Source organism: Zonotrichia leucophrys, chromosome 1A (genome assembly GCF_028769735.1).
Source record: "Zonotrichia leucophrys gambelii isolate GWCS_2022_RI chromosome 1A, RI_Zleu_2.0, whole genome shotgun sequence".
Lineage (NCBI taxonomy): Eukaryota > Metazoa > Chordata > Aves > Passeriformes > Passerellidae > Zonotrichia > Zonotrichia leucophrys.
In genome coordinates, this window is record NC_088170.1 from 14,906,363 (window position 1) to 14,933,223 (window position 26,861).

General features: G+C 42.0%; 1 protein-coding gene across 7 annotated transcripts in view; it reads right to left on the reverse strand.

Annotated features, from left to right (window-relative positions):
- Nucleotides 1-26,861, reverse strand: part of ITPR2 (inositol 1,4,5-trisphosphate receptor type 2) — a 244,366-nt gene that overhangs the window by 74,539 nt on the left and 142,966 nt on the right. For all 7 annotated transcript variants that reach the window (XM_064701183.1, XM_064701180.1, XM_064701196.1 and 4 more), the window contains 3 exons: nt 3,324-3,432; nt 1,566-1,753; nt 277-460 (listed from right to left, as the gene is read on the reverse strand). In XM_064701183.1, the coding sequence (XP_064557253.1) occupies nt 277-460; nt 1,566-1,753; nt 3,324-3,432 (481 nt within the window). The remainder of the gene's footprint in view (nt 1-276; nt 461-1,565; nt 1,754-3,323; nt 3,433-26,861) is intronic.

A 26,861-nucleotide genomic window follows, 5' to 3' on the forward strand; every position in this document is an offset into this window, starting at 1 on the left:
TCCCCAATAGCAGCAGCCTCTGCTTTTGCTCCTCTAAAAATACAGCTCAATATCTTTTATTGATGCAAACTGGCAGAGCTTCACCGATTTCATTAAAGCTAATTCCTTGTGGCCAACCTGAGATGGACCGGAATTCAGAGAAAAACAGGCAAAATATGCAAATTTGCAATGATTAATATTAAAGCTTATTGATCAACTCAGCAGAGCACCAGTGGTGCACACATGCAGTGTCAGTATAAAGCCCCGCTCCCCTCTCTCCCAGGGGTGCCTCCTTACCTCTCTTTTTGGGAACAGATATGGTGAGGTCACTGTCATCCTCCTTCTTTTTGCTCCCCAAATCAATAGTGTTCACTGTCACTGTGGATCTGATCTCCTGCTGAGCAGCTTTCATGCGATCATACAGCACTTTAAAGAACCTTTCTGACTTCTTCTGCTCCTTTAGTTGCTGGTAAGTCGAATACTGAAAAAAAAAATTCTTTAGATATCAATCTTCTAAGGATGAAGAAATAAAAAAACACACTATTTTTTTGTGAAACAAATTATGAATAATTGTTTCACTTACACAGAGCAAATGTTGGCCACTGCCTGACCGGTTCTTTCACAAAGTGATATACAAGGCTGGTAACAAAGGCTGATGTTAATATTTTAAAATTTTGGTAAAATGGTGAACTGTGCTATTTGCAGTCTTTTAAAAGTCATAATATTGTACTTGAAGTTAAATTACTTTGTGACACTCTCCATTTCTCCAGACTTACTAGTCATTATATTCCATCTACAAATAACAGTGAAAAGTGACTTATTATGTAACAACAAGAGAAAGCATGGAACGTCAAATATGTAATATTATAGCTTGGATTATATTAATTTTTTGGGCTACAGACAGAATTTATTATTAAACATTATTTTAGATTATTAATTCCAGTCCCTTAGTATAACTGTCAAGCAGGCTGAGGAGCATTTGAAACAATTTGCAAACAATCCCAATTCTCCCAGCCTTCCCTCCTCATATTAATTCTCTCTCTTCCCGCAAACATCTGATTTGGCTAAATCTGGGTGACAACACCTAGAAACCATAGTTTGAAGCAAATATATAGAAAAACACCTAGAAACAAAGCAAATATATAAAAAACACCTCGATACTTTAAAGCAAATATTTTCTATCAACTGGAATACTGGTCTTCTCAAATAACCAAGTTTTTTTCTCTTTGGAGATTTTGATAAATGTCTCTGAAGGTTTCCAGAAAATAATGTGCTTTTATAAACTTAGAAGTATTATAAATTTTAATTTCACAAAGACTGACATAAAATAACTGAGGATAATGCTCACATGGCAATGACCAGATTAAAAGCAGCACAGTGCTACATAGAGAGGGAGAGCTGAAAAACCTTTCCTTCTCCCCAAGAGCTACTGCATAGTAATAGGGCATATTTACATTTGTATTACAGTGGTACATATTCCAGTGACAAACTTCTCAGAGAACTCACAGCAAAAAGGTTCTCTTTATTTGTCTCCAGACCACATGCACCTGAGAATCAATATGTGAATAAGCAGATTAAACAAGTACCTGTGTTTGCGTATTTCCACCTTCAAGCAGCGCAATACCCAGCAGAATGCCCTCGGAGAAAATCCTGTCATTTCTGGTGTTCACTATCACATCTATGACCAGTTCTGAGGCACCTTCTTTGTCCAGGAGGCACTGGATATCAAACATGGTCACCCCAGACTTATCTGCATCTTGTCCTGAAAATCCACCTGCAAATTAGACAAATACACAAATACCATTCGTGTTTGCTTCACACACATGTATGAAAATGAACCTATTAGTAGTGATAAAGCACACAATAGCAATGTAATAAATTTAATTTTGAAATTCTGTCAGGCAAAGTCCTCTTTGATAAAAACAAGATTTTTGTATGAAACTGCAATGTTGGGCTCTAAGAATAAGAAATAAAACAAATCCCCAAGCCATTGTTCTGTCAGGATATTCAGACAATAAATAAGATAGAAAGGACATTGATTTGTTCACTGAACCCTTTTTTAATTCCACTGCTGCATACACTAAACTGTGAGTATGGTCAGTGCTCTGAGACCCTTTTTAAATCTGCTCTTCAATCTCAGGCCTAATCTACACTAAAACTGTGTCCTGGTAAATCCATCCTGGTTATGGGTCTGACCTTCCAGCCAAATGCTTTTGCCACCTTCCAGATCATCATCATTACCATTACCATCACCATCATGATGCTTTTTTTAAGAATACAGACTCAAGTTAATCCAAATTAAAGGTGTGGGTTGAAGAAATTTTGCTAAATTGTATTAGCTCATTAAATCAACCACCTTTTATTATCACAGATGATCATCTTTCCTGCTATACTTACTTCTCTAAAGATGTAACTGCACCTACTTCATTAGTAAAAATACAGTACTGCTTTAATCAGCCAGTACTACTTTGATTAAACTGATTAAAATGCTTCAGACTCTGTGATGATGCCATACACACACACACTTTTTAGAGAGAACTGAAAAAATAGTAAAACTTCAGTCTCTTATTTGTTAGAGAGCAAAATTTGGCACACAGAATGTTAAGACTGCAAAGATTTTCAGAGTCTACATTGTAATAGTAAAGAAGGAACAGCTGGCTAACATCTGCAAAAGCTAACAAATCTGGGCATGCTTTCAGTGTGCACTGAAAATGCAAAATGCAGCTCTGACCTGGCTCTATACCTAGCTCCAGCCTCATTTCCTATGACATCCATTATTATGGGTTTTCCTAGAAACCACCCTGCAGTAACTTCCTGTGGCTTCTACAGTAGAATGATACAAAAAATTAGCTTATAATGGACCTACAGAGATCATCTACTGAAACACGAAGATAGGACAGGTTCATCAGAGTCTTGTCCAGTAAAGTTGTAACAAGAACTGACACATTCTACAACCTCTCAGAAAAAATCTGTTCTGTTGTCTAACCAGTATTTTTGTGAAAAGCTTTTCCTTAGATATTTTTCATATATCTAAAAAGGATTTGGAATGTCAAAAAAAATCTTTAATTTCCAGAAACAACACCATCTCTCTTCAAAAGTTGTCTGCTTTGCTGAATTTCTGGATGGGGATTTCCTGGTACCTGCTTTGGTACCTCCAAATGCACCATCTGAGACAAGTGTGAGCAACTTAAAAATAGACGAGTCTGATACTACCTCTCTTCTAAGTGCTTAGAGAACTCGTTTGATTTATTTACCAACTGAATGCCTGGAGCATGTCCAATGTGCCTATTAGAAAAAATGGTGCTGCTAATTTTGCTCTCTTGAAATGATGTGTGTTGATTTACCTCCCACTTGTGCAGTTTTGCTGTAGCTGGCAGACAGGGGCCCATTCATACCACTTCCATATTCCCCTTTAAAGTACCGATACAGGAGGATTTTCCTTAAAGTGTTGCCCTTTAAGAGAAAAATAAAAATAGAAGAAATGAGAGTTGTGGCCAATTTCCTTTGTTGGAAAAGCAAGCTGTTTAACACAGATACATAATTTAGTAGGTCTTTCCATTATAATTAGTAAGCACACAAACAGGAAGGTTGTCCAGAAAACAAATATCTAACAGTCTTATCTAACAAATCCCGGGGAAAAATTCCAAAATAGTGTTGTATAAACTTTTTTGAAGTTTGTTTTAAACTTACTGATTATAAATAAAACACTTCCACTTCAGTAATTCTGACTGGCTATCTGTGAGATGTGTGTATTGAAACATGATCCACAAATAGCCAGTGCTCTGCAGTCAGTGTGTCTGTGCCCTACCCTGCCATGGCAGCACTTTCTTCCTATTTTCTGCAGCTGAGTAGTACCACTCCCTTTTCTCTGATCTCAGATAATCCAGCTGATCATCTGAAAGAAGCCACATCACATAAAATATTAAAACAGAGATATGACATTTGATAGAACAGCTTAAAAAGCATTCTCTGTATCGCCTTGTTCCTTGACTTCCAAAACCACAACCAGTCAAAATTTGCATGCAGCTCTCTGAAGATCTTCCCTTTCATTTCACTTATGTTCTGCAACACAAGACACCCTGGATTGAGAGTCAGGGGTACCAATTACTTGGCATTTTTATTTTGCCTTCAGTCTCCACAGAACACCTGCAGTCAACACCCAGCTTTACAGAGGCAGAAGGTGACACAACAATTGTAGGCGTATGTGTAACCTCGGATTTCATAAAGAGGAATTAGTAAGATCTCCAATGCTCAACACAGAAGGGGAAAAATGGTCGCTTCAAGTGTTTGGCATTAAAATTGAACATTTTTTCCCCTACTTTTACTAAACTGCTGGTTTTAATGAAAAAAATTCTGAAAAATATGTGCACTAGAAGCATTCTCAGCATTCAGCAGCTTGCCAGTGCCTGCACATTAGTGCAGCAGTCAAGTTTTCAATCAAAACATCTCTGTGGCCGCCACAGGCAGCAGGCAGCAGGGAAGCAAGTCCCAGACACTCTCACTCCCACTTCCCTGTTAACTTGGCAATATTTCCAGTGGCAACCACACACCACAGAGGGGCTTCAGTGCTTCAGGCCTTGAAGACAATAGCCTTGTCCACCTGAAAAAAGTGCCAAAATGCAGGACTTTGTGTGCTGCCTGACCATATCAACCAGCCATTCTTTCCTAGTTCTCCCATTCTGATGCTTTCCTTTGATAAAATAGTCTGAATAGTTTGTACAAAATTCCCTCATACAGCCAAGGAAAGTACAAGGCCTACAGTAAAATATCAAAAGCTATAAATATAATAGCTGCAAGAAAAATAAGAAGCATCACCTACAGGGAGTTTCCTGGGTGGATTTTCCAGGTGAGATTAATCCAGTGTGCTCTGCACTACAGAGCAAGGCAAAGAACCAGAAGTCTCTGAGGACCTCACACAGATTCCTAACCAGCCTGGTTGTGATGGGGTTTAACCTGGAGTGGTACAGTAATGGGCAAGTACAGTAACCAAGCTCATTTTAAGATGGGTAAGAGCACCAGCTCCTCCTGCTCAACATCCTGTCTTTAGCTGGGACCAAAATCCAGTGTCTCACAGCAAAGTGAACCTCATTTTCCTCATCTCCTGAAGAAGAAAAATATATTAGTGATGGGAAAAGAGTTCCCACCAGAACTGATAAACATGGACTCAGAAAAAGGCTAAAGCCCCTTTTCAAGCTTTCGCAGGCATATATTTCACGGAATCATAAAACTGTCACACAAATGAGATCACAGAGCAGAAACTCTTCCTAACTCCTAACGAGGACCCAATCCAGAATGGGCACTGTCTTGAGACATGATCTTGTCAACAGAAAGGCTGGCATTTGCCATAGCACTTGACTAACCACTCAGTTTGAGTCAACCTCCTCAACCAGCAACCTCTGCAGTCTGCTGATGACTAATGGTAAATTATATAAACAGTCACAGAGCAGTCATGGGAAGAAACACCAAAAGCCATCTATAGATAGTTAAGAATACTACCTGTGGTCACGAGCTTTATTGTTTAACCAGAACAGCCCTTATTTTATCAAGAAGAATGTTTAAAACCATAAAATAGCTTTTGACTAATAAACTGAGTGATTTAGCACTGGGGTCTGAATACTAACTACCAGCACATCTCAGATCTTCCTCCTGCCTTGTTACCTTCAAAGACACCAGGGGATATGAAGATGTTTCTCCAGCTGGCTACAGAAAAGGGAAGGAATCCTGCTCCACCCATATCCAAACTAAGGAGCAGATTTAATTTCTTCTTCCAAGAAGTCTTAATTATTAGGATTCCTGCTCTCTCTCAACCTCCCATGAATCCAGACAATAGTTATAGTTCCCAGAAGCTGAAGTGTCAAGAGTCAAGGATGCCGTGTTTGAAAAGCAGAAATGTGGTGGAACCTCTGCTTTGCCTGACAGCTGTGTCAGAAACGCACCCCAGGCTCAACCCACATATTTGCAAACTCGGGATCCTCATCTCCTCTGTGATGACCTCAGGCAGCCATATGACTTCCATGAGTCTTGTGAAATGAGCTGCCACTACAAAGAGCAGAAGGGCCCAGCCACACGAACCGGGGCTGAGGAATGCACAGAGAAACGCCCAAGGAATATATCAGAAACACCCATCACCTCCAGCATGTGACTGTGAGGCATCATCCTAGAAAAAGCTGGAAAGGCCCAGCTTCTAGAAGAAGTGCTGATTCTGCTGGCAAAGGTGTGTGGGAATGATTTTATGGGAATGCCAGCAAACACAGGCAAGAACAGCCCCATCACACGGACGAGCTTGTCCGGTCACTGCCAGGACAAGCCAGACAGCCACACCATTGATGTCCCTGGGAATGGGCTCCTAACTTAGCACAGCCACAAAATTAATACCGCCCAAAAGCAAACGATCACAGCAGCAGCATGAATAAGCAGTTTTCTGCAGCTACTACACACACTTGTGGCACTAAAGCAGAGGCCAAAAATAAAAGCACACTAAGCAGGGCAGTGCTATCTTCCCCGATTATGTTTCTACACGAGGCAAAAGTCATGGCCTTCCATACTGAAACTCTCCCCTGCTGGCTACAATACACTTTTATACCTCTTATTAGGGTATGGAAGTGACATGTAAACATCACTCAGCTGACTGCAATCCTTCCATAATGGATAGAACATTGTATAGCTTTGGGAAAAACACAATGAAACATAACAGTCTTATTGTTGCTGATGAATACCACTGCATTGTCCCTAACAAAAGCTAGGATAAAGACTGAGGACACAAGAAAGCAACAACTGGATATTGTTGTTGCAGTTTTAAATAGCTGGGGATTGACAGGCAAAAGTTTCCAATAGGGAATAATTATTCTAGTAGGAACATGTAGACACAAACAAATTCCATTTTCTCAGTCCGTATTTCATTATACTCGTTGGTCTTTAAACTTGATTTAAATGCCTTAATACAATGGTTTGTTCACTTGCCCTCTCTGAGCCTACAATAGGCTGGTTTCACATGAGGATGTGCCAGGAAGCAAAGGCTGAGAGAGGTACCTAAGGCTTACCATGGATACCTGCATCAGCACCAGCTCTCCCTATTACACCACCAAAACTTATCTATCCTGCCTTATATAACTCTGCACACTGCTTAAGGAGTTGGAATTATACATACAACATTCTGCAGGCTGAACAAGAGGGTCTGGTGATCTCTTCTGGTTCTTAATCTGTATTAAATTAATGAAGTGGAAATGCTCAGATTATCAGTGATTACACAGAAAAGGCAGCTACATCCAACCAGTAATACAGTGGATGATGCTGTGAGCATATTTCAGCATTAATCCAGGAAGAGGTATGAAAACTAGGCTTATTAAATCTTCATATTTTAATAACTTGCAGCCAAGTATAAAAGAGGAGCTGTTGGGGATCTCTGGTCTACTAATACAGATTTTCAGAAAGTTTGGAAGAGACACAAAATCCCAGAGAACTCTGAGACATCTCACATGCAATGATACTTTTCCAAAAGTACCAGGAAGTACTTACACATTTTAATGATATCCAGCTCCCTGCCATGAGTTTGATGTCAGTTCTAGGAGAGGCAAAGGAATGGCTGATTTTGCATTCCATTAACACAAAATTAAAGGAAGTTACTATATACTGATGGCAGTTTTAATGTTGGCATCATGTAATAATTGCCTCAGTACAGGTTTGCCAAAACAGACCTTCTGAAACTTCTGAAGATTATCTTCTGCTTTTGCTAAAAATAAAAATATCATTCTGGTAAAGTTTGATAAACTGTGCAGTGTGACACAATGCTGTAAGGCAAAATTTTTGATTAAGTAAGCCCAGAAGGATAGTTATCAAATGGTTTAACAACTCAGTGCCTGATAGAATTCAACGTGCAATTTAAAGCAAGAAATCATAAACAAATATATGGGCTTCTAATGGGCAAACTCATGAAGTGTGTATTGTCTGTCTCATTTGAGGCTTTTCTTAATGAAATTAAATAATACAGAAAATAATTATTAATTGTGTTTGGAAAGGATACACACACAAAAAGAGGGGATGAGGTCAAGTCACTGCTAACAATTTAGGCATCATTTATAAAACTGACTAGAAGTAAACAATATGAGTGTCATTATGTCCAAACCTCTGTATGTCTTATTAACAATAAAATAGAGAACACACCATAAAAAATGGAGGATTCTGTTCTAGGAGGTCATGACTTTGGGGAAGAATTAAAAGCCCAAGAGAAAAATCAGTGCAATGACAACTCCCCAAATCCCACAATTCTGCAAAGGGTAACAAGAGCTGTTATGTGGGATTTATGAGACTCTCTCACTTATTCACATGCAGGAGCACATTACTGTAGCAATAATACCACATCACAAGTTAGTGTCCACAGTTCAAGAATGCTGACAAATTGGATCAGGTTTAGAGAAGCTCCACAAGAGCGATTAGAGAATAAAACAAGTATTTTCATCAGAAATTCAAGGCATTCAATCTACTGAGTTTATCAGTCTAAGCATGAACTCTGTTTCTGACTATCTACATAAGAAATCTGATATAATGGATGACTTCAGTCTAAAGATAAAAGGTGCAAGACATAGTGGTGAGAAGCTGAAAATGGAGAAATTCAGCTAGAAAAGAGGCAGAGGCAGCTGGGTTGTTCAGTTTGTGGGTTATGAATTTTATTTTTATTTTATATAACAGTAGTGGCATTTAGCTATTGGAACAGCTTAAGAAGAGGTGTGATAGTCTGTACTGCTGGCAGTTACTAAACCACGACTAGGTGGCTTCTCAGACAGAAACTATTTGAAGATCTTGTGGTCTACATTAGGAGAACTAGCTGGGTGAAAAAAATATGTCATCTCACATAATCTATGAAGACATCATGCTACCTTTTCCTGTAGTAAATATAGATGAGGCTTTCTATGAAGGCTGTTTAAAAGACACGTATTTCTGTATGTTTCTTGTCATTATTTATAAATGAAATTTCTAGTCTACTTGGTCTGAGTGCCCACTTCAGGATGATTTTTTTGGTTGTTGCTTATGTTGTTGTTGCTTTTCACCCATTTTGTTCCCTTATTTCTCTTGGAGACAAAACATGGTGGGAGAAGGAGTTTTGAGCAAGTGGCTTCTGCGGAGATACCACAATTGGTTTTAGAAGTCTTTAAATTATGATACAACCTGCTCTTGAAATGCAAGATGACACAGAAATCTCCCTGTCTCCAAAAGGGATCAGCTGAGGCCACGGCTACCACACGCATGGAGTTGCACAAGCACAGGCTTGGAAGACAGCCCCGAAGTCTTGACTCCTATTATGTCCACAAAGTGGAAAATTTCTGTTTTCATGATGCCAGCAGCTTCCAGGGGGCTCACAAATTGGGAGAAGTTGTTTGTTTTGGGGAGTTGTTTGTTTGCTTTTACACAGAGTGAGCTTTTTCTTGGTTTTGATCTTTTTGCAACAAGATGTTTTCATAGCCAACTGATAGTTGAAAGTGATATATTTTCACCAATAAAATATGACACCCAACAGCACAGTTATTTGCACACTGGGGCATTTATTCACACCAGGGAAAAAAGCACTTTCAAATATGAAGTTTGGTCCAGCTGGTGTCCAGTTCTGCTTCCACTAAAATCAACAGGAGATTTGCCAGCAACTTAAGTAGGAGAAGGAGCAGACATGCACTTTGCCAGGCAAAAGTGTTTTATCCAAGTCTAAAAAGAAAAAACAACCCAAAATATGCACCAGACTTCATGACACAGTCCTCTTAGGAGAACAGAGCTGGCCACCCACACCTCTCAGCTGTCTCTCATTAGGCAGAGACACCCCACATTTAAAATGTGCCATTGTTCAATCCTACACAAAACTGGGAGGAATCCCACTTCTCTCCATACAAATTTCCTGCATCACAAATACTAACTGATAAACTTGAGACTGTAACTAATGCAGAGATGCATTGACAGGCTCAGATAAAAAAAAAAACCGAGCATGACCTTCTTTAAAACCAAACTGTAGTTGCTCTAAAAAGAGCTCATTTTTCAAGTAGTCTTTTAATTTTTCTTTCCTTTGCAGTTCCAGGTTCCATAGAAAGCTGGAAGCTTAAGTGCCAAACTATTGCAAAATAACTGCTATTGCCAGTTCATTCAATATGGATAGGGAAAAGAATACTGGATACATCACAAGAAAACCCACAGGTTTTGCCTGATAACTGTCCAATTTTGCACCCTGAAGAAACTCAGGAAAGCATCATATTAAGAGAAAGATTTTTTTGGCAGTAACTCTAAAAAGTGGCTCCACTAGGAATATAGCAGGAGAGAAAAATTGTTTGGGTTAGTGAAAACCACAGCATTGGGATGTTTATACTTAGACTGAGAAGAAAACACTTTGAAAAACACAGTTTGATTTTGTAATTATATAAGTTTTCTATTAGGCCATAAAGTATTAGTAGCTGCTGAATGGGGTTTTTTTGCTCAAATATCAGATCTCTAGATATGTATATATGTATTTATATATAGAGATAACAAGTCTTTGCTGTGGGCAAATATTATTGTTTATATCTGTCACTTGTGCATATAAACTGTGCACTTACAAACCAGGTCATGTTTGCACCTCTGTAATTTTTCCTTTCAGACTTCCTCCAGCACAAGACAAAGCACTGAGATACACAATAACTCAAGTTCTCCACCACAGAAGGAAAACAATATAAGATTTGATCCCAATTATTCAGAAGCATTTAGGAGTGCACCATCAATAAAAGACTGTAGGAAAAGACCAGATCTGAGAAGCACAATTTTCAAAGACTAAAATTATCTAACTCTTATGCTGCAGGGGGTAAACTTTCAAAGTGATGCACAGGGAGTTATGCACACAAATCCCATTATTTTTTAACAGGATTTCTCTGTGGAACTCCTCATACTCTGCAAGAAAAAAAAAATTACCCCTAAGTGCCCTAATGTGAATATTTACCAAAACAGACACTTAATTTCCAGATGCATACTTATGAGCACTACCGTGCTCTGACGTTTTATGAGCAATTTGTGACAGGCAGCAAAGGAAAATAATAGAAGTGGCCAAACACCAATTTCATGACATTATTCTCTTTTGCCATATTGCTATTAGGTTGAACTTCAAAGCCAGAGCATTACAGACACCTGATTTACTAGGTAAGGGATGCTCAGCAGATGCAGTGCCAGCCCTGGTTTGGATCAGATACAGCAGAATCTTCACCTGTTGGCTCAGAGCTTTCAATTTAGGTCAGGAGGCACTTCTGTATTTCAGTTTTCTGCTCATTTTTACCTGCCACCAGTTCGGCTGACTTCTTGACTTCTTCCTTGACTACTAATAAAGATCACAAAATCATAGAATGATAGCCTGGTTTGGGTTGAAAGGGACCTTAAAGTTCATCCAATCCCACCCCCTGCTATGGGCAGGAACAGCTTCTCCTATCCCAGCTTGCTCAGAGCCCCATCCAGCCTGCCCTTGGACACTGCCAGGGATCCAGGGGCAGCCACAGCTTCTCTGGGCACCCTGTGCCAGGGCCTCAGCACCCTCACAGGGAACAATTTCTCCCTCATATCCATCTAAACCTGCTCTCTGTCAGTGTGAAGCCATTGCCCCTTGTGCTGTCACTCCAGGCCCTTGTCAAGAGTCTCTCTCCATCTTTCCTGTGGGCTCCCTTCAGGCACTGGAAGACCACAATGAGGTCACCCTGAAGACTGCTGATGACACTTGAGAAATTCAGAATTTGTACTTAGGTCACTGCTTGCCTTTGAAGGAACCTATGCACTTTCTAAGCCAGGTTATCAGAATTATTTTGCAACCCAGGTTATAGGCTTTTCTTTGGATTTGACATGATTTTTGGGTAGTACTAATATAATACTAAATGAATACTTCTCATTGGTTCTTAACAGTTTCTAGTTTCACTGTGTACATGACATTAAACCATGTCCTGTGCCACTTTCTTCAACCAACAGAAATGTTCACAGTAATAAGAATTATTCAGTTAGAAGTGCTCTATATGTCTATATTACTTTTTTTTTACAAAGTGATTATAAAAGAAACTAATTTTCAGCATCCTTGCAAAATAATCAAGGGGCTTATGAAGTGTCTCAAAACAATCCCAAGACTGAGTCAAAAGTGACCATTTTTTCCTCCAGTGCCACTCACCTCAGAATACCATTATATTCAACACATGGAACTGCCACATTCTGTCTTTCCGTGATTTAAAGATGTGCTTTGGACAATGATCAGCAACCCTGTATCCAGAGTGCCCTGAGAGCCAGCCTGACAAAATGATCAACACACCTGACACTTCTGGGAAACGCCTCTTGCATTCTTAGATGGGAACAGATACCAAATTGTTGCTGATTTCTTGGATTTCAGGCATTAAGAAGAAAAAAACAAGTGTGTATATGTGTTTGTGTCAGCCTCCAAATATACTTGTGGCTAGTGCAAAGGAAAACAGCTGGTCAAAACATATTCCAGCAGCTTCCATCCACACAGCAAACCAGGAAAAGCAGAAGGGAACCAACCTTGCAGCGGTTCAGGGCAGCAGAAATATTTAAATCATTATCAGTGGTGTGGGGAAACATTGTCTTAGCATCCACCTTGCTGGAAAACCAGCACAAATCTGCTCCAAAAAATAATGTGGGTGGGGTAAGGATACAGCAGGAGATGTCCTAAGTGTTGACTGCAGTGATGGGCAGATTGTCCCTTTGCTCTGTGCTGCACAGCACAGCAGGGAAAACAAAGCATCAAAGCATCCCCTTCCTTTTCCAAGCAGAGGAGAACAATTCCCACCTGGAACAAAGCCAGCTCCTGCACTGCTTTCACTGCATCTGTGAAATTAGGTGGCATTTCAGACAAACAGAAAAGTAGAGCAAAGTTAGAAAACACTACAAGTCTAGCGCTTTATTAGCTATCCATTTTGACAGGGATAATTTGAAAATATTTATAATTCATGTTCCCCAGTAAAAAAAAAAAAAAAAAGTAGTAGTAGTAGTAGTAGTAGCAGCTTGAATAAATTTCCAGTAAATTTGGTCTGGAATTTTCTATTCATGTCAACTCTCCCAACTGTATAATCCTTTTCAGGATGGTATCAGGATAAAAACTGGCACCTGAAGTCCAGCACCTAAAATTTTGTGCTTGTATGAGAATTCCAGTCTACATTGAATAAAAAGTCCAGAACAAAACCAATCACCCCACCACTATGCTAATTTCTACTGCTCCTGGTCCTAGGAATAGTACTTGGAAATGTGAAACCTGTGCGGCCAGAGCCAGAGGGTCATAAAAAAAAAGAGAAAGAAAAGGAAAAAAAACCCTAAAATATGTGGATAGACATTGATTGCCAGATATGGCAAATACCGAATAAATATTAAGCAACTCCTCTGGTAGATTTGTTGATTTTTGTCAGGTCCTTGCTGCTGACTCTCAGCAAGGACATATCTGCTAACACTTGGCTGTCACCACAAGGAGCCACACCTCCTCTTCCTCAAACAGCAAATCCACTCCCAAGTAGCTAAGAAATAATGGCAATGCAGGATTAGGAGGTAAAGCCTCACCAGAAGGAAAGGACCCCTTGATCAAGTGTGAGAACTGGATCCTCTTGTGACTAAAACAACATCATTCCCCACCTGAGCCCTTGTTCCTTTCCTGGCAAAGGCTGGGCTGCCAGAGAACAGCTGGGCTCTGCCACATCCCTGGTGCTGAGCTCCTCAGGAGGCTGGAAAAAAGCCTTTGGGAGGTTTATTCCCCAGGAATGGGGAACCAGCTCCTGGCTCAGAGCCTGGGCTAGGCCAGGCTACCCCACCTCCCAGTATTGTCATTCTTTAGTGAGCAGGACAAGCTCCTCTCCAGGCTCACTCAGGGATTACCCTGGACTTTACCCACCGATTCACAAACCTACAGTGACTTGGTGAAGGAGCTTTCCTGGCACGTGGTGATAGTCTTTCCTGGCATATCTGAACTTTTTATGACAGAGCTTCTCTTCCAAACAACAGACAGACATTCTGAGTTTTGAAGGCAACTTTTGCTAGGAAAAACCTCTCTTTTTCCAAAGCAGTTCACAATCCTCTCTTTTAAATTAGAGGCCTATATTAGCTTTTCACTCTTGGAGTCTAAAATTTCATCAGTTGAAACAAATAAATCCAATAACATCCTTTGAAGACTGCCATGGAAATAATTCTGACTTTGGCCAGCACTGCAGCAGAAGGTTCATAAACCAATTCTATTAGCCAAAGTTGCTGCATGAAACTGAGACGTTGTATTAAGAGAGTAGCATTTTGTTTTTAATAACTGTCAGAGATATTTGGCTGTCACATCAGAGCCCAATAGTTTTTTAGGTGTCATCTTATTTCAGGAGCAACAACAATTTCTAAATGCCAGATTTCCCAAGATCGGGAAAAAGTTATCTTCTATGTTACACAGAAAAAAACCTAAAACATTGAAGCCACTCCATAACTAATTGAAAAAATGACCAAAATTTGCTTGAAATTAAATCAGCTGTTCAAAGGTAGAGACAAGAGGGAGATGAAGTCACATTTTCATGAGCCTGTCTCAGCTTTTCAAATTCCCACTCCTAATAGACAGATTCATGTTTATATAAAATTTAATATGCAAGCTGTTCACCCATAATATTAAATTTCCCCTTTATATTTAATATTTGCTAAAATTGTGGAGTTATTTATGTCCCAGATAAGACTGCAGCACATGTGCATTAGCTGTTTCATCATACCAGATTTTAGCATATATTTATTATGAAGCTGTTGCCATTATAATGCCTAAATGTCTATTGCTTCCAAGGAGAAATATATTATCACTGGAATGTTCCTACATGCACAGCATGTAGCTATGGAAATACAATGTCATGGGCTTCTTTAGAGGTGTTAAGTACAGCACAGATTGACTGGGAGCCAGCAGGAAACCTGCTCTGGAAGTCCTGGAAAGCAAATTTTTTCTTCTGTTTCAAGGGTGCTGATATTCCCACTCCTGACATCTCTTTGATAAATGCCACACAACATCCCAACATCAGGGCTCAACAGCATTATGAAAACCAAGAAGAATTTTACAGTTCCAGTAACTGGGAATTAAACTGCACAGGCATGGCACCAAGTCAGTGCTTTTAATGAACACAAAACAAAAGCCAGCAACAGTTTCAGAGGCTACAGAACTGACTGCTTAGGGTATTCTCATTATTGGTAAAATCCTCTGCTCCGAACGCAGCAAAACATCTTGTGAAAACGTGGAGTAGGGTGAGAAATAATACAGACAAAATTAGTGCTCTAAGTTGAATCAGTGACACAGTTTCATCTAAGAGCTGTGTTTTCACCAGGTTGTCATTTCCTAGAAGGGTCAGAAAAGTGCTGGGAGCACACAAAGTTGTGGAAAAACTCTGGTATTACAGATTGGGATTGCTGACCTCGGAAAAGACACGGCAAAAACACAGCAAAGCTTCAATGGGGTGGAGATGGGAGGTTGGGAATTCCTGTCTCTTCTCCCACTCAAAAAGTATCCCCCAGTGATATGTGAAGAGGATCAATGAAAAAGTGATAAAGAAGGAATTGTTAGCCCACACATAATTACATGGCCATGGGAAGTCACCAAGGCCAAGAATTCAGCCAGACTCAGAAAAGGATTTGGGCATTTCTATAGACAACAAGTAAAACCAGTTACAATAGCAAATGTTAAAAAAAACAACTATGGGAAAGAAGACAAAATCTCTTGCTTTAGGGCCCACAGATTTATGATCTTACTGTTAAGGATTATCCCAAGATTTCAGGAAGAATAGAAAACTTGAAGTCTGCCTGCAGTGGGGGTTCTTAGACCTTCTGAAGCATCTGGTGATGGCCACACAGCAAGAAACACTCTTAATCCTCTGGTTTGACCCTCTTTAGCAATCCACATGTGTTTAAAAGAGACCATGAAGTGTACCAAGTCTATTTGTATTGGATCCAAAATCCAGTGCAACTCAATGTAAGTTCAAGAGGAAAAGAGTTTTTATGAAATCTCTGATGAGGAGACATGGAGAGCACGACAGTGATCCAAAATATCAGCTGGAACCCTGACTCCAACAGGCTAAACACAGAACTCCCATAGCAAGAAAACATGTTACCAAGATCCTAATGTGAAAAAAATCTGCATTTTGTCTATCTGATAAATATTCTTAGCAAAATACTACTGGTTTATACAAAAAACAATGGTAGAAACACTTCAGCTTTTGAACAAAAGGCAGCTTTTTAGAGAGAAGCTCCAGGCTCCCTTCCCCAGTGAGACATTCTGCTGGTGTGGACCTGGGGACATACACTCACTTGCTCCTGGTGACTCCAAATTCTCCTTCTCACTCCCACAGAAAACTCTTCTGGTTTGTACTAACAAAGTCCAAAGTACCTTATCCTCTGAGGCACCAAAGAATGTCTCTGCATGGCAGAGACAGCCACAGCATCAGCCTTCTCAGCTCTGATGACAGCCTATGAACACCAGATCCCTCATTTAGCCCTAAATAACACTGACCAGAACGTCACCATTATTTAGTTCCTTTAATTAATTACCACTTTGCAAAGGCTTTGTTTCATAAATTGGTTTCCTATACATGTTAGTGCCTTTCTGTCTCCCTGTGGGTCCACTTGATGATGAAATGGCTTTTTTTACTGCAAAGGACTGAGTGTCACTTGATGCCTCCACCTACATACTTACTGTCCCTCTCTGGCCTAAAACTCCTCATAAGTAGAAGCAAGCATTAGCATTCTAACTGTGGCACCATGAGCTGCTGAGACTCAGCCAAAAGCCTGACAGATTTATATAGTGCAGAAGGGAATGCAGGAGACCAGGAAAGGATCTGGATTTTGTCTCTCCTCCTTTGCTGTCCTCCATCTTTTTTTCTTCCTCCTTGTCCCCTCCGAATTTGCCTTTTTCCTCCCTATCCCCTGGCTGTTCCAAGGACACATTACAATCCATGTGACACTTGATTTGTAGCTTTTGCCCTTCAGTTACTCTGGCAATTCTGCCTCTTGTTTAACAAAGCAGCTCTGGAGGACACTGGGAAAGGGCAAGTGAGCACTTGGGAAGAAAGCATCTGCTTAAAAGTTGAGCCTTTTCCTTCTCCTCCACTCTTGAGTCACCAAGCCAAACTCCCAGCAGAAACACACCTGATGATTCACTTTAGCAAAAGCATTGGAACTGACAGAACAAACCAAGATGAAGCAAAATGATGTCCAAAAAAATTAGACAGGAAAACTTTAAGATGGGAGCAAGCTGGCAGATGAAAAAGTTCCAAGCATGGCAGCTGGTTCTGCAGAGAATTTTCCTCAGGCTTTGGTATATGCAGATAAGTACCTCAGACTACTGCAAAAAATCATTATAGACAAGAACAGAAACTCATCTTGATGAACATGTATTCTGCAAATCAACAAGGAGATGGGGAAGGAAGTAGGATAATTTTTGGAGTCTAATCTTGGACTCAACTATGAGAGAAGTCAAAGGAAACTGAGTATACCAAGTACTGACAGAAGACCTAGATAAAAAAATGCTATGGCAAACCTCACAGCAGGATGTTCTGCAGTGTTAAGTAGAAACTTTAATTTGGAATCTGCTTGCTGCAAAGCCCTTAACATTTTTAGCACAAGACTCAGGTTTAATTTGAATAGGTCTGAGCAACAGACATATTTACAGTGGCAAAGGTGTTTTATTTTGTTTTCACTAGCAGAATGCTCAAATGGCTAATTAAAACCAAATTCTGTTACCAAAAAAGAAAAAAAAATATTAGAGCCAGTGCCTTTTTTAAATTACCTGATGTTTAAGGCAGACTAAATTGAGTCAGTTTCTGGGAATGTGCGTGCTCTGACCTGTGTGAAAAGGCTGCCGAGGGACTGTGTACAGGCAAGACAGTTACCATGGATACCTCACTGCTTTAGGTGTAGAAGCTTAACATTACAAACAACTTTGCAGCATTAGGCTGCCAGCCTCATAAAAACACTGCAAAATAACAATGAGCTCTGAGATAACCGTTATGATCTGCTTTGTGACATGCAAATATAAATCTTCTATCCTAAGGCAAAAGACAAAAGTAGGATTGAGGGGACATGGGCAGATCTTGCAGGCCCTAATTTACAGTCTGCTCCAGAAAGATGCTGTGGTCTTTGCATAGCACTGATGATAATGGGAGTGTGCACTACCTGCAAGTAAGCAGTGTGCCTCACAATATTCTCCTCCTGCCTAAAGTTTTACCTAAATTAGGACTCCAAACTTGAGCCAACACAGCACAGGCAGAGGGAAATGCAGTCAAGAGTCAAAAACCCCACAATTATTTTAATGTTTCCCTTTAACAGCACAAGTTACTCTGTAAGTACTACCACAGGGTTTATGGTATCACCCACACTGATTGCATTGAAGGACAGAGCTTTCACATGAGATGTATTATTCCCACATCCTTCCAAGAGCATGGGGTCTTTGTGGGGAGATGCTGACTGTGCCTGCTGGGCAGTGAGCTGTGTGCCTACTGAATGCCCTCAGCCTTGAGAGAGGCCAGAGATTTTTTAGCTTTACAAATGCAAGCCCATCTCTTGGCCTAACTACCACTGCACCTGTCACACAGACAGCCTCAATGAGAAAAGAAAATCTGCTTCATACCATTCTAATAGTGGCAAAAGAGATTTCAGTCCCTCACACCAAACTATCTGATCTATTGATCCAACAGCCAAGCATTTTTCAGGCAGTGAATGCATCTGTCTCCTCCTTCACCTCGAGCAAAGGTTCACAGGAAATCACTTGAGATGCTTTCTCCTGCTGCTGGTATTAAATTACACACAAAAGAAGTTCAGGTGCAAGTGGGGCTGGGGTTATGTTTCAGGGGATGAAAAATCCATCTCAAGGAGATTTATGATCATTTCAAGTATTCCACAGCCAGGAGCTCATATGGCTCAAAAGCAGTGCTCAAGAGCCAGCTCTTATGACATTAATTAGGATGCTTCAACAACAAGATTATAGATGCATTTATTGCAAAGCTGAGATGGCCAAACCCTTCCATGAGGCAGGACAGCAGAACACTGTGCTGGGAGAGCTGCAAGTTACAGGCTGAGGAGCAACCAAGAAGTTGGAGCTGATGTGGGATGCAGAGAGGGGCATTCAGCTCCTGAGACTCAGCCGAGCACAGCTGTGCATACCTGCAGTGTTTCATAAGCAAACAGCAGGTACTCCTCCAGCATTTTGCAGACATACCTAGCAGAGCAAACTGGAACTTCTTTCATGCTCTGTCAAATATTTTTTGGCAGTGGGTGCATTCCCCTACACTGGAATTAATCTTGCACTGAAGGTACCCTGAGTTGTTGCCAGCACAGAACCATTTTTCAGCCTTCGTGGCACAAATCAAAAGGGGCTCATCCAAATGACTGAAACCCTAGACCTGTGCCACAAGAGACCACGTTTCCAATGTCAGGCCTTGTGCCCACAGTTACAAGAAGGAATAATGCAGATCACATAAATGGCAAACTAATTGATTCTATCTGCAAACCAGGCAGGCAGATTTTAAATCACAGCACCAAGGGCCCACTTGGCTTGGTGTGAGAGCACTGTGGGTGCTCAGGTCCCCCTGCAGCTCTCCCCATCAGCATTTCTACTACAGCTACACGAGTTTTGCAATGGCCAGGAGCAGGTGCAATGACTGGGAAACCTTTAAACCAGTAAACACCAGTTTCCAGAGAGCAAGGGTGCAAAAGTTCCTGCTTGTTATGACTGATCCCACTGGGAAACTCTGAGCAGGCAATGCTAGCAGCAAGGGCACAAGGAAAGTGCAGCTGGAGTGATCCCATCATGGCTCTAATAACATTAGAAATCTTTTTACTGGCTTTAATGGGATTTGGATCAGGTGCCAAGGAAGCCACCTTACATTCCCCTGATCTGTTACTCCTACCAGCACAGCAAAACAACCAAATCCCAAGCATCTTTTTTTGCATGTCTGCACTCCATGAAGGATACAATCCCCCCACATCCACACAAAAACAACCTCTGCAGTTGCAAGACAACTTGTTTCTTAATCTATTAATGAAATGAATTAGTAAAGTAGGCAAGAAAAGGAAGTAAAGAATTAAATACGAATTTTTCACTTGGCATTTTTCCCTCTAACAGTGTTGCTGCATATTTTAAGCAATCAACCATCCAAAAGAGGCCTGTAAGTGGCTAGAGCTATACTTACAATATTATTAATTTTATTGTCCAGAGAGAGGGAAAGTAAGTGCTCAAAATGCACATTAAAGCCTCCCATGTAACAGTGCTGTGCTCCATATCCAAAACCACTGCTAATGCTGTATGAGCTGCAAGAAAAGCCACCTGATTTTTCTGGATTCTGCTGTGCTACAGTTTAATATCAAAGGGAGTATTTAAACAAATACTTCATTATGCACAGTGTTGGCTGAGGTTTGTCACTATTCCTTGCCTTTCTAATGAAGAAATTAAGTGGATTTACAGAAAGACATAAAGTCCTTGGTGTTTTCCTAGATAAAGAATCCCACTCCTCCTCATTTAAAAGCTGCTAGCCTTGCTGTAGGTGGTAATTATGTTGAGGGTGAATTGCTGTGGTTACTGTCTGGCAACACCCAGCACTGGCACATGTCATCCCCACAGTGTCTGGAAACAGCATTACATCAAACCATCCAAGCTAGCGGCTTACACAACCAGCTACACCCCTTGGAAATCTGTCAGCTCCAGTGACTTGCTGTGTGCACTTCTGCTTCTCAGGCATCAGCTTCATCACTTATATCACACAGGTATCAGCCTCCTTTAAAAATAGAAGTTGGAAGCATTGACCTTTATCCTAACTTAAAATCTTAGGATGAAAAAAATAAATCTACATATCAAACAGCAAAGAACTGCTTGATTTTAACACCAAATCTGACCTCAGCTCATAAGAGGCTGTGGGTGCATCCATGCATCACTATGGAGAGGAACCTCAGGAAACAAAACAAGACAGCACCAGAAAGGGAAGCTGCAAAATTCTGCTTGTGAAACTGATTTATTAAATGGGTTAATTTGGAGCTAGCCTTGAGATCCCCAAGGCACTGCACGCCATAAGCAGGTACATCCCATCATTAAATCTAAAAGCTATGGATCAGGTCCTTAATTAAAATCAGTTCTGCTGGGATCTCTGCACCAAAATTAAAAATCACTGAGAAATCTCAAATCAAACAAGGTGTTCATGTCTCCAGCTCTCAGGCAGCCATGTCATATTATGTGAAGACCTGTGAATAAGATTTGTCTCGTGAAATCAGTGGGACCAGACACCAAGCAGGGACTGCTCAGCTCAGAACAGCTGTATCTGCAGCAGAGCTGTCTGCTAAGCAGGCAACAGCCTAAGCCACAGAATCACTGCATTTTCCACAGGATTGGAAAACAAACACGTTGTACTTTAACAAGAAATACTGTAACTACGTCCTTGGAGGATTGTTGTTCTGTACCAAAGAATTATTTCCCTTCCCTCTCCTCTCCTCCTCCACTTCTCTCCCCTATGAATTAGTAAATGAATTTCTGCCACAAACCCTCAAACCATATTCTTCCCAATCAAAGAGTCAAACCATACCCAAGAGAGCAAGGCAGCACAGAACCAGTGAGATCCTGCAGACAGCCAGACTGGGTGGAAAGCTCCTGTCACTGCCACACACAGATGGGCACACACACAAAGCCTATGGGGGGAAAACAGGACAATACTAGAAAGAGGATTACATCCAAACTACATTGCTGGGAAATGTTCTCCTGCAACTGGACAGTTGAATCATCTGCAACCAGACCAAAAAAAAAGAGGATACTCAACAAAAGGCAGTCCATGTAATTTAATAAGTGAGCAGAGTTTTTGTGTTTTGCCTTTTTTTAAAATTATTATTTTTTTATTTTGATCCTACACCACAAGTTTGGAAACAATTCCTTAAGGGCAAGGTCCATATTATGAGAGAATCCAGCATGGGCACTTATGGGCAAATCTACTACAATCTGCATATATTTCCAGGGGAAATGAAGCCTGCAGTTTAGCTCAGGGTCTGCACTTCGGTGTTTTAGCAAATGGGGGACATAATGTGTGCCTGTGAACTCAGACAGAATACAGATCCAAGAAGACAGGATTCTTATAATGTTTTTTTTTTTTTTTTTGTAAGACACAGTGCTACAGGGGCTAAATAAAAAGCTTTTGAAAAAGTCATTGCACATAGCATGAGAATAAAGTGCCAGTCGCAGCAGTGGCCGCACAGCCGGCATCCACATTGTACAACAATCGCACAGCTCCGGTCGTGACTATGAAAGGACAGCCCGAGCAGCAGGTGGCAGGGAGGGATGGCAGGGGGCCATACCCCAGCACCTCTCTCTGCAATCCCTCTGTTCATCAGTCATGTCACACGGGCTGTTCCCCTGCAAGGAACATCCAGAGGAACAGAGGAACTAGAAATGCAGGTCCTGGGCAGGGGAAGCAGCTGGTAGGCATCTGTAATTGAATTCCAGGAGGACTTGGGCTATTTTTAAAACTCTCTGTAGGCTGGCTTTCTTTCTTTTTTTTTTTTTTTTTTAACAGGTGAACATTTCCAAAACTCAACAGAGTTTTAAAGTTTCACTGCATACATCTCTGAGTTTAAGCACCATGTAAAAATCAGGCAATAACAGCAAAGCCCAAGCAATCAGAACCAGATTCTAAAATTGTGCACCAAGGAGGGAAAAATAATCAGGTTTTTTTGAATATACAGTTTTCTCTGCAACTGTGTATTTTAAGAATAAAGAACTTTTGTCTTGAAGCACAAACACACAAACCCTCTTCTACTGTATTTACACCCTACAGGGACACTGATTTCCTAACAACTCCAAAATAAAACAAATGTCATTATTTATGTGCTGTGCTTCTGCAGTATCTAGTAACCCACAGCTCTGAGGGCACATTGGTATTTAAGGAATGAAGCCCCATAAAATGTAGGCTACAGAATGGGAAGAGTTTTGCTGTTTTCTTCCCATAAATGGTACCTGAATAAGGTGATTCCATTCAACCAGTCAAACACTTCCAGCACTGGCTGAGTGCAGCAGGACTCCTGGCATGCCTTTGCTCATAAGCAACCTGACCTGCTCAAGCTACAGTCAGAGCTTTCCACACCTTTGGAGCTCCTTTATCTCCTGTAATGTCTGTTAGATGATAACCAGAGTCCTAATATTCCCTCTCCACCCCTTGGGAGAAGAATGGCCCTTTATTCTGAGAGAAGGCCTGTTGTTAATCTCCAGCTGTCAAGACCTCTGAATCTGTTTACCTGTCTGGGCACTCCCTCTGCTCATGAGAGGCAGGGTCTGGCACCACTTCCATACCATCCTTGGAAAGATCAGCAATGGATGGTTAAAGGACCTGAACCACAGCTCAGCATGACCGACACGAAGCAGAAAAACCAGAGACTGCTAAAGCTGCAGAGAGGAGAAGTTCTCATTTTGCTCACAACACAGTCCAGTCTGAGCTGTACTCATTTATTTTCTGAGTTGCTGCAGCAAGTGAAATTCTCTGATGATAATGAGCAGTCACCAACTGCATCACCAACTCATTAAATCAACTCAGTATCCACTCGTTAGCAAACACATTTATACTCTTTGGTTTTAAGACTCACTGGCTAGCAAAAGCACGGCATATGATATTTGTTGGGGTTTAATTTCTATTATTTTTGTTCTGATTTGTGGGAAACTATCCTCATGTAGTAGCAGCATGCCTCCCTCTGTCTTTTGACTGTGGTAGATTATACACAAAACCTGTTAATTTTAAAAAATAGAAGATAAAGCCAGGGATCATTTTTCAGCACTTGCAAGACAGAGTTATGTAACTATACATAACAATGTATATTTAAACATGAGTCTGCTGTATATAGAGAGGTGAAGTGAAAGAATAGAGGAAAAGCAACAGAAGGGAAGACAAAAACCTTATATCCACCAAAACAAAACACCCTTTTGTGATGCTTATTAATACAAAAACAACTCCAACAATAACTTCCTCTTGGTAATACAATAAATATAGGATAATGGAATCTGTATCATATAAAGTGGTATTATTTGTTGAATATTCCCCAGATGCACAACCAGTACACCTGATCTTATGAAACAGCACTGGAGTTTGTTGCAAGCACAGCTTTATAAACAGCTATTTTCTTACTGTAGGGGTGGCAGGGGAAATGTTTAAGAGGAAAATGTTTTGACTGCCATGCAATCAGACTGCCTGTAAGCAGTATATTCCGGCCCTTAGAAAGTAAGGGAGATTTAATACAGCTCAACATTTCAGAGGGTTTGGTTTCTTCACAGCTCCTGGGCAGCACTATTGTTCTTTTCAAGGGCAAGACAATGAACATTAGCTTCCATCGGAGGAGGAAGGATGGGATTTCAAATGGTACTTTGGAGAAATGGTGAATGCTGCAGGGTGGGGATGGGGGAAGCGCTTTTCTATCCATCAGATCTATTATGTCAATTTGCTCCTCAGCTGGTTATCAATAAAAATTGTTACTGAAATTTAAAGCTGCCCCAGAAATGCTCCAAATTTCATGTGGTTTTTTTGTTTTGTTTTTTGTTTTTGTTTTTGTTTTTGTTTTTTTCCGACAGGACCTTGTTTTTTTTGGTTTTGGTTTTTTGGGTTTTTTTTTTCAGAGACCTAGATAAAAGGTGAGGGGTTGATGGCAAGAACATCTGCAGCTTCGCACAGGCACCTCCGTGCAATGCCACCGGGGAGTCACACACAGAATAATTTATGGGAACTCCTCGCAGGCCACCTGCACACCCAAACCTCAGTGCCTGCACTCCAGCATCCTCTGCCAAATTCCGCATCCCCAAACCGGGGAGGCAGGTTTGGGGATGCAGGACCCTCTGTTGCCTGCGGAACCCCTTCTCCGAGCGGCGGCAAGGCGGGAGAGCAGCAGGTTAATAAATAAACCCGCGTTCTGCGTTCTTGTGGCCGAGGGGAAGGAGCGGGAGCTCCACTCGTCCCCCGGCGCTCCCGCCGCGTTACATAAGGCGCGGCCGGCGGTCGGGGACGCGCGCCCCGTGCCCGCGCAGCCCGCGGGCAGCTCGGGAGCCGCTCCCGCCGGCGGGGCTGCGCTCCCCCGGGCCCGGGGCCGCCGCACGGAGCCGGCACTGCGCCCATTACATAACAGCGCCCGCGCCTCCCCCGGCGGCCCCGCTCACATGCGCCGCGGTCACATGCACAAACAGCTCATTAAATGCTGCCCGGGCAAAGGCGATTACAGCGCGGGGGCCGCTTGGGAAGAAAGGTGGGAGCCGGCGCCTTGCACTCGCCCGCATCCCCCGGCACAGCGCCCGCACCGCTGGGCAGCCCCGGGCACAGCTCTGCCCCTCCTGCTGCCGCGGCTCCCACCCAAATCAGCCTCCTGGACCGCTGGGCACCCCTCTCGTGTCACCACCACGCTGATCACCCGCACAATCCCAGGATTGTTAGGGTGTAAGGGACCTCTGGAGCTCGGCCAGTCCAACCCCCCTGCCTTGGTGACAAAGGAGCGCGTCCTGGTGGGCTTTGAAATGCCTCCAGTGTCATCCGCAGGGATTTTCTGCAAACAAGGCAGGTGGTATTTGAGAATGGGTATGTAGTGGCTGCTGGGGATAAAACGTGCTCCTCCCCGTGCCAAAGCCACATGCCCTCCAGGCAAGGGGCTCCATCCCAGTGTCACCGTCTGCAGGGTTGCATCCCCACGGTGTGATGGATATAAACATTTCCACAGATATGACAGCCATGGATCACAGGAGTGTGAGGTTGATACGTGTCCCAGATCTCCTAACCAGCCTCCATCTGGCTGCCTCAGAAGCTGGTAGCCACCCCAGCCACCCTGGGCAGCAGTGCCTGTGTGCCACAGGCACGTCTGTAGGGGAGAGTGCTCCATAGAAACTTTGTCTTTTGTTGGATCACACCCTTGGGTTGCAGATTTTTGGAGCCACCTTGACCCAGAAATCCACCTTCAGGAGAACAGGCACTGCAAATCAAGTTGGCCAACACCGCAGGAAGAGTCTCTGGAGTCTGTACAACTCAAGACGCGGCTTCTTTCGTGTATGCCAACATTGCAGCAAATTTCTAAAAGCATGTTTTTTTCCAATAGAAGGCAACTTCAGAACAAGAGTTTACACAGTAAGCCAAGCTTAATAAATTAATTTTTTTCAAGACTTCATCCCATTTTTTCCCCCCAACAAATCTTTCATTCACAAAGCCCAGGAGCACACTGCTTGATTTAGGAGGAGAAGACGGGCGCCCTGCCAACCTGCGAGGTTCTGCACTGTCATACACAAAGTCCTGCTTCCACTTTCAGAGAGCCCTTCTCTCAAGGTGAGTCACTCAGTCCCCTGGAGAGGAGCCCAAAACGGGAGTGAGCTTGTGCTACTTTAAAAGTGCCCTGTGCTGCACTGGCACGTGCCCGGGGTGGTGGCAGCTCCCTGTGTGTGCAGCAAGCTCAGGGCAAGAGGCAGAGCTGTGCTCGAGTAGCCTGGCAGGTGGAACCTCAGTTCCCCTCCCGTGTCCTTCAGCAACCCTCCTCAGCACAAAAAATAATCTAGAATTACCAAAGCTCTGGGCCTAAGCACAGCGCTCACCGAGTCAGAAACAAGCATTAGGGCAATATATCTGTTGTCCAATCTCAGGGAAGGAAAAAAAAAAGAAAAAAAAAAAGACAGCTTCCCCAGGGTGGCTGTTGCTCAAGTCAGATGGGCAGTGGAACTTGTTTTAGCTGCACATGTGCTCTCCTAGCAGGAACGTGTGTGAAAGAGCCCCTTTGTGCAGGGCTGCAGCTGCCTGGTGCTGCTGTGCCACCTCCCGTGGCTCTGGAGGCCCCTGCTGGAGGATGGAGCTGGACGGGCACAGCAATGGCATGAAAGCAGCCACTTTTCAGCTGTGAAATGAAGAGTTGAGAATCCTGCAGAAGAGGCT